General features: G+C 35.4%; 2 protein-coding genes across 3 annotated transcripts; one reads left to right on the forward strand and one right to left on the reverse strand.

Annotated features, from left to right (window-relative positions):
* Positions 1 to 270: 270 nt before the first annotated feature.
* LOC117634645 (amino acid transporter AVT1A) lies at positions 271 to 5791 on the reverse strand. Its single transcript, XM_034368829.1, has 12 exons — positions 5418 to 5791; positions 4288 to 4574; positions 3759 to 3973; positions 3408 to 3431; positions 3133 to 3313; positions 2803 to 3022; positions 2577 to 2712; positions 2445 to 2464; positions 2200 to 2345; positions 1909 to 1952; positions 889 to 951; positions 271 to 564 (listed from the first exon to the last, which is right to left on the reverse strand). Exons 1-12 carry the CDS (start codon positions 5600 to 5602, stop codon positions 472 to 474), a joined length of 1614 nt encoding a protein of 537 aa, XP_034224720.1. The 5' UTR covers positions 5603 to 5791; the 3' UTR covers positions 271 to 471.
* A 1638-nt stretch (positions 5792 to 7429) lies between these two features.
* Positions 7430 to 10199, forward strand: LOC117635659. 2 transcript variants are annotated; one of them, XM_034369995.1, is made up of 5 exons: positions 7430 to 7542; positions 8896 to 9022; positions 9116 to 9188; positions 9681 to 9746; positions 9834 to 10199. In XM_034369995.1, exons 1-5 carry the CDS (start codon positions 7512 to 7514, stop codon positions 10083 to 10085), a joined length of 549 nt encoding a protein of 182 aa, XP_034225886.1. In that variant the 5' UTR covers positions 7430 to 7511; the 3' UTR covers positions 10086 to 10199. The 2 variants fall into 2 exon arrangements, with proteins under 2 accessions (XP_034225886.1, XP_034225887.1); XM_034369996.1 differs by lacking the exon at positions 9681 to 9746.
* The last annotated feature ends 2320 nt before the right edge of the window (positions 10200 to 12519 follow it).

Raw genomic sequence — 12519 nt, forward strand, 5'->3', positions numbered from 1 at the left:
GTTTTAAGATGGAACCTCAACTTTCTTTCATAGTATATTATTACATATAAATTATTTTGCCCTGGGAAAGAAAAGCTCAAAAAACAAATCATAGGTGATTTACATGTAAAGCACAAGCCTAGAGAATGTTCGTAATTGAAAACTTAAGACCCATTCAATTTTGCTACTTGCCCTAGTTCAAGCAAGAGTGATGAGATTGTTCAATTAATCAATTTGAATTACTCAAGTAATCTGGAATGAGAAGGAAGAAGTTAGTGAGATACAAGCCACTGTATAATAAAAGTCTTCACCTTATGCCCAATCTCCAACCACAATTAATCTTTTCAAGACCAAACAAAACAAAAAAACAAAAAAATCAAGTACAATACCTATAAGGCTATCTAAAATTATAGGTAGAAATATGCATATATGTGGCGCAGGAGCAGCAAAGCAATGCACCGGTATTATTAACTGTCGAACCACTTGAATATTTCAATAGCTCTTCACAATTTTTGAGACTGAAGAATATGTACCAAGGGTTGCGGCGATTATGCCCAAAGCAGCAACTGTGGTACTAGAAACAACCTAAATAACCACAAAAGAAAGCATTAAGAAGCTTATCTCATGCATTTTGTTCTCTGTTGGGGGCTCGGCTTGGACCATATTAGAGTCGGGTTCAAATAAGTTCTTATGAATTCCACCTATCTAGATGAGACTGTATAAGACACAATATGTTGGACTGTTTTCCATTTTAATAAGTTCAATCGCTAAATTTATAAGTTCATTACATAGCGGCTAGGACACTTGTTCAATTTAATTGAAATAATCCAGTCTAATCCGAGCCACCGAATGAGCTAAAGAAAATGCAAGATACTTTGAGTCAAAAATTAAGGTGTAGAGTTCCCTTACCTGTACCGTTGTAGCTTTCCTTCCTGCTATTTTCAGAAAGCATAGCGAGGGCACTATTACTGACTGCACCAAAGCCACACATATCAAATTGATTATTATTATTATTTTTACAGTCCCGATCTCTTGGACCACAGGGGTCTAAGAGATTTGTGGTCACTCACCGTTGGATGTAAATTCAACGGTTCACTCACTCTTGCACTCATTTTAAGAAATTTTTTTGAATCATTGGATTAACATCCAATTGTGGGTGATCACAATCTTTTGGACCCCTGTGGTCCAAGAGATTGGAACTGATTATTTTTATATGTATTTTCAAATATTTAATATCAACACCAAAAGAAAACGAGAAGGAACAAACAGAAGATAAGAGATGCTAGCCCAAAAAAACTCATGTCAATTTGCACAAACTCATATCACAATTTTCAGTCTATCAACAGACCATGTCAATTTGCACAAACTATTTCTCAATCAAAACTAGTCTGAGGAAGAAGAATCCAGAGAAAGAAAGAAAATAAGACATGAGATCAGAAATCTGGCTTTACTAGTCTCCATTGCTAAGGATGTAAGGCATAATGACCATGTTTGGTGACTGGGATAAAATGGAATTATGATGTAGAAGTGGATAGCACTAAATTACATTGGATTGGAGATGATAACAGTAATCCAGTGATGCGTTTGGTACTATATATGATTAAGGGGCTCGATTAACTGAAATATGCTATTACACGGCCTAGCAGGCTTAGACATAATCCAATCCAACTTAATCCCAACCTTTTGGTGGGATTCATAATCCTACTACATTTGGGCCTAGTAGATTACGGTTTACCTCCTAGCTAGCTAACATATTGATGATTAACACTTAACAGAGGAAACCTCACCTAACATGTACAGAGAAGCCTGGTTTTAGTTCTAAGATTAGATTTCATAATTGGTTATGGCACTGTTGACTTCAACTACTTACAGTTTGTGTCATTTTATGAACTGCAGCTATGTAATTGCTGAATAGAGGTGTAAGCTTACCACAAGAATACTGAGTAGAGATCCTATCAAAGCCATCACAAGACCTGAAATAAGAAAAATACAACTGAGGTAATTAGGTTTACAAAATTTGACTGGCGCAGGAAATAAATGCATAAAAGATAGCAGTGGAATACTTTCAACAATTAAATCAGTTCATTATCGGACTAAGGGAGAGCGAGCAGACATCGAATGATTAATGTCTATTTTTCGTTATCGTGGAATTCGTCTAAGTTCTACAGTGGCCTAGCCGAAAGTTTTGAATTGAAGTGAGTGCTTGAAGCCAAAACTTACCAAAGAAAGGAATAAGAAAGGCAGCACCAACAGAAGAAATGACAAGTGCTGTTCTTAAAACAATGAAACACCAGGTACTATTAGAAAGTCCAACTGGCAGCAGCTCCTCAATACCCCTTGCTAATGGGTTCATCAACAGAGCATATTTGCTCAATGTTAAGGAAGCAAATAAAAGCTAACCACGGAATTATCAGATTATATTCGAAAGTAACGCACACATTCACATATACAGTCTAAAAGGATATTTACTCAATGGGTTGATAACCTGTGGAAAAAAAAAAAAAAAAAAAAAAAAAAAAAAAAAGCAACAAAAATGAGCTCAGAAAGCACATATTTTCACCAAATATGAAGTGAGAATCCACAAATCTCAGACTTACTGTTGTCCAGAGTGCAACTTTGGACAGAAAAGCATGTGGTGGCATGTTTAAAGTTATCTGGGACAATGTTTGTTGACCAAACATGAGATATCCCATGACTGCAACACTCCCATATAAGAGCACACATAATATAAAACTGCACAAGAGAAAAGGTGCAAGGCATATAAGAAAGAAGGCCAAGAAATGTGTGTGTACGAAAAGGAGCAAAGCATTATGGGTTTTACACCATATTATGATCGCCTTGCTAAATTGTCGTCTGTCTGCCATGGATTGATAAATGTTCGGAAACACAGTATGCCCGGCAAAGCAAAATCCATACACACCAATTACAAGTGGAATTCCATTCCAGTTCACTGCTTGAGCATTGTGATGAAATCCAATCCCACCAGCGGTACCGAGTAAAATTACACACAGAACAATCAAAAGTGTGACAATCACCCCACCAGCTGCCAAAAGAAAACAGCTAAGAGTTGAGTTGATTGCATCGGAAATGAAATGATTCATATTTTCGAAGCTTGGAAACAATGCGGCACTTGACAGAAGAAGTTTGCAAAACCTGAAAGGAAGGAAATCAAACGAAGATCCCTCAACCAAACACTTGGTAGAACAATGAGGGCAGTCACTATTCCAAATAAGTGCAAGGAGTCCAGCTGAAAACCAGCCCAATTTAGGGATGTTCCTGGGAATAGCCTGCTGAGATTATCTCCTTCCAAAATAATGAATTCTACACAATAAGACTGCATATATGGAAAATAAATATTTTTTAGTATAAACAACTTATGGTTCAAAACTTCAACCAAAATGTAAAACTAGAATCAATGTTTCACTTACATATAGTTCTGCGTACAAAACAATCTGCACCGTTATCAGAAGACGCAATGATATCAGAAAATATTGAATACAAAAGTAATTGGCATGGAAGTTCTAACAAAATCATGCAGAAAATAAAGCAAATTTATAGATCCAATAAAATTCAATGACACAAATCATCCTCTATGAGGATGACTTGGCCAAATTAGACTGGAAAAAATGCTTCAAATAAATTTTTGTATCTTAAAATTGACCAGAAGAAAGATAAGCATTGGTATGTCAGCAAGCAATAACAACCATACTGAACTAGCCTGCCCAACTCTTCATTGCTAATGGTCGAGCCATATATAGTGCCAATAAGTTGCAACTTACGGATATGAAAAGACGCCCATATCTTCCAAAGGCAGCTTCTCCTAAATCTGGATAAGTTGTGATGCCTTCTTTGTTCTCAAAACAGTATCTCATGAGTACCCCCGTGTAACAACACACAACTGCAAAAAGAAGTAGCACCACCAGACCTGCCCAGCCAGCTTCTTTCACTGTAGAAGGTGTTGAAAGAAGCCCAACTCCAGCCATTACATTAATTCCTGTCCAGAAAGACGTGACACAATGAACTCAAGCAAATACAGCCATGACACGAAAGTGTAAACTACAGAGTAAATGCAGACACCGAATAGATCCATGTAACTACTGATGTAGCCTTTGTTTGCAAATGCTACATTTATTTACTAAGCAGAATCATATCAAACCATAAATAAGTATATGAAAATTTTCTCACACGAACATTAGTTCTCATATTAGGGTTTTGATGTTTTTAAAATCACTACGAACATCAATACCAAATATCATACAAAAACTAAGCAAATCATATCACACAAAAACAATTAAATCAAAAGTATACCATTGAAGATGGTTTGAGTGAAGCTACAGCCATGACCAATAGGTAGTTCTCCAGTCTGCTGCTTATGCAGAGTAGATTTTTCTGATAATAATGATTGGGTTATTGATATCCTATCCAAATCAGCCTTTTGAGGAGCAGATTCATTGGTAGACAGGAATGAAGACTTTGCAATCAGGTCTAAAATGCCTTTTGAATAATTGTGAATGCTTGCATAGCTACTAGTTGGAACAAATCCAAGATTTGCAATATTTGGTGATGCTGCGATTGAGTAAGAATCGATTGTCTCCCTGTCAAAAAATAACATAAAATACAGTGTGATGAAAAATGCGTCTAAGAAATCATTATATAACAACTACTCTGGAAAATAAATCAAAATTACAATGATGCATAATGTACTAGATATTTAATTTATCCAACTGAGGCGAGACGATCCATACATGATCAGCCTATTTTAGCTCCCATAATTGAGTGATTTAGTTTATCTTACAATGAAGTGATTTAGTTCTTGTTGAGCCAACATCCACTCACAAGTCACGCTACTACAAATTAGTTCAGTTGATGTACCTCATTGAGAACTTAATGGGGTGCCTACAAAGGACCGTATAAAGAGGCACATCAACTGAACTGGTTTCTGCTATTCTTTAGTACCTTTGGTAGGCGCCTACGAAGGACCGTATATAAAGAGAAGGTATGTGCAGTAAGATAAATGTCTTCTTTGATACAATCTCATGTGGAAAAATAAGCTCTAAATGATGAATTGGAATATGTGAAGTCTTTTGAATTGGTTTCTGCTATTCTTTGGTACAATCTGCTTCTCAAACACTTGAACTAAAACATTTGTTTCTTGGTGGACCATATTTTTCTTTTGTCCCATCTTCTGCATTAGTTTTCGGCACAGCATACAGAACATCTTCTTGCTGATTAAAAATTATGCATAATTGAAACAGAGATGGAATTCTTATCACACAATTGGTACAAAATTAACTTAAATTTTAATCCACATAATCTGTTATGACAAAAACAAATCAAATAGCAGGAGATTTCTACAGTGTACATCTCTTGATATCAAAATGGAACCAATTAAGAATAACCCAATAAGTTATCAAAAGGGGTGAAAGGAAGATGCATACCTGTAACTCTGAGGCCATTTCTGAGAAGTAAAACTAACAGGAGAGGAAACCTCAGCATGGTCACCACCATGGCTGCTACTAGAACTGCTCCCACTCTCAGTCTTGTTCTCCTCAATATCATCGTCTTCATCTTCACTCTCATACAGAAACGGATCCGTTTCTTTCTCCTTATCCTTCTCGGCCATGGTTGGTCAGCAAAACACAAAAAATAAGACACAGAAACAGAAACAGAGGAGGTGAAAGAATTATTACTAGTACCCTTTTTTCGTTAGATTTGATAAGATGTGGCAATGAGAGATGAAGAAGAGTGTAAAGAGCGTCTTGTCTTTGTGGGTAGATTAATATGGTAGTGTGTTTTTATGCGTGGCTGAGAATGGCAGTCCAGAATGTTATAGAAGGCTAGCTCATAAAATCATTGAATGTATGTATGGGAGGTTTTCTAGGAATTCCGGTACATATTCAAGCAAGTACATAGAACCGAATCAGTAATCACGTGAGAGTAGGTGATTTTTGGATGCTAATAAGAATTTGTAATCAAACATACTTTATTAGGAAAATAATTTATGCCCAATTTATATTTATTTTTTCATTACAATGCATAAGAAAAAATTATCCTATTTATAGAACCTATAAAATAGTGCCACATTGCCATTAAAATTATACGGACAATAACATTATCGTCTTATAATTATTAGTTCCTTGGTTATGTGTCGTTGAAATGACAATTGCTTACACAAGAATGTTCAAAAGAAGACTAAATTATAAGGGGGAGGAGGTTTCTCACACACATACATGCACTACCAAGCAGTGTTGGAGCTAGAAAAAATATCAAGAGGGATCAATCTCGAATGACAAGAATTAAAACAAAATTGAAAAAAATCATATAATAATAAAATCCTTTGTATTATTAAGTTATTACAACTAAAGAAATAATTTAGAAGGTAAGTCGTATAAGTTAGGGACATGCGAGACAAAAGTTTTCATCTTTTGTAAGTCGACATTCTATTTTTGTAGTTTTTTCAAAAGGTAAGATGGCGTGAAGAGTCGCTTCACCATTGAGAGCCTTTATTGGCTCCACCCCTACTATTAAATGGAAGTTCGAATATGAGACCATTGATCGATCATGAAGAACAAGAAACTATTTGCAGGTACATAGAAACGGTGATGAAGTGATGATTTTGCCATGCTTAATTATTTCCTTGACGTGCGGGATGTACATAAGAATCTCTCCTCCTAACAAACAAACGCATAAGTTAACCAATCCAACAAATGTCTCTCTGTCGTAGTTTTGTGGGCTAGTATATTAATGTCTACAAACAGACAAAGTATGCCAAGTTATATGGCTACAATGCGTCTCTTTGTGCCGTCCACCCAAAAAAAAAAAAGTGTCTCTTTTGTAGCGGCACGTGACATATAAGTAATTGGAGTGATGAGACAGTAATATTATAGGATATGTATATTTATTAATATTGTATCTTATGGCAGTCATCTTCTATCGGAAGATTTCTCAAATTTATGTGGAGCACACTTTCATTATAAATTTATTTCTAAGATATGTTTCGTCTACTTTACAAGTCTTCATTTATGGTCTCATAAATCATTTTTACGAAAAATTACACAAATTAAAGATCATTAAATATCTAGTTATAACCAATAAAATCAACGAATACATACTAAAATGACAACAATTTAATTGACTTGTCAAATGATTTCGAATTCAAATGACTTTTTGTAGAAATGATCTTTTAAGAATACATAGAAATACACGATTGAGATCATTGAAATACAACGTAAAATGAACCTCACACAAAATATTCATCAAATAAATTTATTTAAAGAATATCTCAACATAACCATGAGTTGGCATTATGCATCGGTGGCCCAAATTAGGCAATTGCAATATGCGTTGCTTAATGCCTATTCCATATGTCTCCTGTACATGTTGTATTCTCCAAGGTTTTGCTTGCCCTTCCTAAAGATGCATATATTCTCTTTCCACTTCGCAAGTCACACAATATTGAGGCTTGGATCATATTAAGGCACATCAAGCTCTCCCCTTTATTTCTTCACCATCTCCTGAAGAAAATATAGAAGATGGGCCAAACTCTGAAGAAATTAGCTCCTGGTACTCTCTCTCTCTCTCTCTCTCTCCAATGGGCATTTCACCAAAAATATATTGCTCTCTTATGAAATGATATAAAAGTCAATGTTTTTCTTTTAATTGTATTATATAACATTCAAATTCAATAACATCGCATTGCTAGCCTCTCCACATGTGCTCCCTTTCTTCTTAATCAGACATCATCAAGATTTTTTTGGTTTATCTTGTGCTTGAGAATTTTTTCTTAATCACACATTAATTTATTTTTAGTTTATATGTGGTTGTCTAATTTATTTTTAGTTTATATGTGGTTGTCTTTATTTTTTATGGACATATTTATCATAATGGTTCTTGATAAATCGTGTGACACCATAGATTTCGGCATGACTTTATATGCCGTCAAGTTGGAGGTTACTTTTGTCATTTCGCGTCTCCACCAAAATACCAACTTGACGGTAGAATGGATGGAAAGTGGAAGATTTTGACGTCGGGGGGCAAATTGGTGAAAAAAATTAGTTCGGGTCCTTAAATTTCTATATAAAAGAAGATAGAGGGTAAAACGAAACTTAGGTACAAATTCAGGAGGCAAATAACCAGTTAAGCCTAAACAATATTAATAATAATTAATTAATGTGCGAAACTTAGGTGCAATGTGCGGGAAAAAACACTCTTAGAGCCTTTTCTACCTTGAGGGGGGAAGAAGCCATTGTTCTTCCCCCCTCTCCTCTCTTCTCTTCCTCTCTTCCTCCTTTCACCTCTTCCCCCATTTTCAAAGACAAAGGGTTTTCTCTATTTGTCTTAGTTTTGTTATGATTTTCATCCAGCCATTAGTGGCGGCTACGGCTCAGGGGCGGATCTTCACCTGCATTTCGGCGTCAAATCTCCACCACCATCTTTTTTGCAATTTCTTTATGTTTGGAATAAGTTGCAGAGACTCTTTGGGTTCTCTGTGTAGTTTTCACCTCTCCTTTTGTGAGAGTTTTTCATCTCTCCTTTGTGAGAGCTTTTCATCTCTCCTTGGTGAGAGTTTTATTTGTATTGTTATGGCTTGGTTTTTTACAAGTTTTATCTCTTTTTTATTATTCTAAATTTGCAATCTTAGTTGGGATGCCTATGCCAGAGTTTCTTCGATCTTGCCTGATCGTTGGTGGATACATATCTGATTTTCTTAATTTTGATATTAGACCGCTCCGTTATTGTAAAGACCCTTTTGTGGCTAGTTTGTATTGGCCATTTGTGGCTAACGACTTTTTTAGTTGAATTATGAATGCAATCATAGAATTTCTCCCAACAAAAAAAAAAAAAAAAAAAAAAGGTGCAATGTGCGGATTATAGTAATTAATGTCACCCTGAAATTACCCTTATATTTATGCGCAGGAACGGAGGAGAACAAGATTAAGGAAATTGGCCCCATAATAGAGAACTGCTACAAAACCCATTTTGCAGGCACCGTTGAGAAACCAACCTTCACGAACTTTTACCGAGCAATATGCGAAACTGTCGAGTATAAATCATTTACCTCGCAGTAATTTTTTTTTTAATTTTTTTTTTTGGGCCATGAACATATGTGCTAACCTTCCTCCCGTATTTTTGGTAGAGAAATCAACAAGCAGCTTGGTAACACACAATTTTGCTTGCCAACGGAAAGCAAACTCAAGGAAAAATACGAAGTAAGCATTTCTAAGGGTCCGTCTAGTAATGTTTTTTAAAAAGTGTTTTTGGTAATTAAAAAGGAGAAAACGAATTTGTATTTTCAAGATCCATGAATATGCATATGCTAGCTTAATTTGTACGGTGGTACAATGTGAGAATAACATAAACAATTTATGTGTCACTTCCTTCAACCTTAATTTTCCAGTAAAGTGTATCATGTATACATGATACGAGTCATTTTTCAAAGTCATCTGCATTGCCAAAATGTAGGGCACCATTTATATTGTTCGGATGTGTAACCTAGATTCATAGTTTGACAACGTAACTAATTTTGATAAAAGAACACTATATCAAGCATACGAAACTCTCTTGCCAAATTATGCATATGTTGTCATATTGTAAATTTGGACGATTAATTAGGTTGATGTATTCCAAATTCATACTATGACAACATAAGTATTTATTTGACAACATTAATTTTTAACACTACCCGAATCATACGTATATAGGAGAATTTTCAAGTAAGGATGCCCAACGTCAATCAGATGGGTCTATATTTTAGAATGGGCATGAAGGTAAAGTTTATAATAATGTGAACAACAAAATTATTATATTTTATAATGTGAAAAAAAAAAAATTTATTAATTCATATATAATTGTAGGACCACCACCAAGTCAAAGGAAGATCATTGACAAGGGAAGAGTTTCAAAGGATTTTCCAAGATGTGATTTTTGGTACAGGATTTACTGGCGTAGGAGGAGCCAAGGACACACTGATTTACATCTTTGGTGTTCCACTCACTGCCTTGTTTGTCAAGCAACGACTGATGCCACGTGTCATTCCTAATGAGATTTTCATTCCATGCATCACCTCTGCCACTGTCTTCGTACTTGCTAAGCTCAACAAGATATGAGCAACGGAGCACTTGCCAACTGAGGGTTTTCCATAAATGATATATTGTCCGGGATTGAAATCAACAATAATGAATTATTTTAGTATAATTAATGTATTAAATTGTTGATGATTCTGTTTACATCTTTTTAATTTGTCTGAATTGTTTTGGGCTGACAAAGCTGAATGGGATATTACATCTTTCTGATTAGGTATTGAGTCTTGAGGTTAAATAATTCTTAATTCTTAAGCCAAGGTTAGTGTAGAATAAGAAGAGATGGCCGTCAACGGGGTTTGTCCGGGTAGATTTTGTCAGAGCTAGGCGATGATTTTGCCCGAAAGAGAGGGAGGAGGTGGTATAGATTGCTTCTCGGAGAAATTTGCATAAAACAGGATAAGTTAAGGGTATCATCAGAATTTTGGTGAAAAAATTGTTGAGTCTGCCTGGCAAACCATTGGATCCATATCGAACTTTCCTTTTTCAAAAAATAAATTTCTAATTTTGTTGAATTTTTTAATCAATTGAATTTTAATTTAAAATCCTTCATGCATTAATATATAAATTATGCATACTTTTTCTAACTTATCCTGTTAGACTGTGTTTTTGGTTTTTGCTTTTGGAAAAACATTTTGCTGATACGCGAAAATCGCGCAACCAATAAGAACGAAGTAAGCCTCGGTCAATCTTTCCTTAGCTGACAAAGGTTCTTTGACAGTGTTTTTTAGCTGACAAAGGTGTTTGGTGATGTATTTTGAACATATTTGAGCTAGTTTGGCGCTGCTGTGCTTTAAAAAAAAAATTGTTTCTGTTGTGTTGCGATAATAATCGGCTGTGAAAAAAGTAGTTAGGCGTTTGGTAAACTGTATTTGAAAAATTGATGTGAGTAGTCAAAGTGTTAGGTAAATTTTTATTAAAAGTGTTTTTAGTGTGTATAATGACCAAAAATGACATGACGATTAAAATGTTTGTTTTTTTTCTTCATTCTTTTTCTACTTTAAAAAAAAAAAAAAAAACCAACTTCCCTACATACAGTTTTTTCTTTTTTTAATTTACACTTTTTTATCAAACCAACCACCATACTTTCTCTTCTTTCCTTTCTCTCTTCTTCTTCCTCTTCTCAATTACGATTTCTCTCTCTCTCTCTCTCTCTCTCTCTCTCTCTCTCTCTCTCCCAGCCCCTTCCCCACGACAAACCCCAGCCAACCACCACCGTTTTCTCTCTCTCCCCTCCTCCATCCACCCAAGATGCAACCCACCCAACTCAGATCCGCCATAGCGACTGCCCAGATCCATCAAGCCATACCCACTGCCCAAATATGAATATACTATTTTTTACTCTATTTTAAATTAATTTAATTTAAAGTTTACGAACCTATTGATTTGATGATCAACATATAAAAATTCAATTTAATTCAGACCCAAGAAGTTACCTCAATTAATGGGAGAAGAAGGAAGAAGTAGAGTTCAGACTGAAGAAAGTTGAGGTTCCACACCAAAACCAATTAGCAATGAGAGGAGTAGCCCAACTCCTTATAAACCCAGGTTAGATCCCTTTACTTTTCAATGCCCAAATATGAATATACTATTTTTTACTCTATTTTAAATTAATTTAATTTAAAGTTTACGAACCTATTGATTTGATGATCAACATATAAAAATTCAATTTAATTCAGACCCAAGAAGTTACCTCAATTAATAGGAGAAGAAGGAAGAAGTAAAGTTCAGACTGAAGAAAGTTGAGGTTCCACACCAAAACCAATTAGCAATGAGAGGAGTAGCCCAACTCCTTATAAACCCAGGTTAGATCCCTTTACTTTTTAATGTGTGACAAATACTCTCAACACGCTCCCGCACATGTGACGAACTTTCAAGCCTAACACGTGGACAACACATATTGGGTGGCATGGGAGCGTGTGGCCATTGGGTCTAACACGTGAACCCTTGCTCTGATACCATGAAGAAGTTGAGGTTCCACCCCAAACCCAATTGGCAATGGGGGGAGTAGCCCAACTCCTTATAAACCCAGGCTAGGTCCCTTAACTTTTCAATGTGGGACAAAAAAACCCCAATAGAACGAATAGGAAGGATAAGGGTTGTCATTTTGAAAAAGTAATAAGGGTGTTATGGGAAAAAAAAATTTGCATTAAAGGAACTGGTGACTTTTTTAAAATCAATTTTTAGAAGCAAGGGTGGAGCAACTTTGAGAAACTACTGCTAGAGATTCGAGATTTTAAAATAAGTGGCTATCTAATACTTTACCAAACGCTTTGGTTGGTTAAATTTTTTTTAAAAGCCACTTTTTTTATAAGCACCTCACTCCCAAATGCGGGCTTGGAGTGGCCAAGTAATTAAGGATGAAACTCCAGCTGTCAATTCCTGTAAAGTGTTAGAAATATGCCCTTAAAGCTAACTGTAATAACCTAAACCAAAATATCTAAAAATTAGGATTTCTTCA

Source organism: Prunus dulcis, chromosome 7, assembly GCF_902201215.1.
Source record: "Prunus dulcis chromosome 7, ALMONDv2, whole genome shotgun sequence".
In the NCBI taxonomy this organism is placed as follows: domain Eukaryota; kingdom Viridiplantae; phylum Streptophyta; class Magnoliopsida; order Rosales; family Rosaceae; genus Prunus; species Prunus dulcis.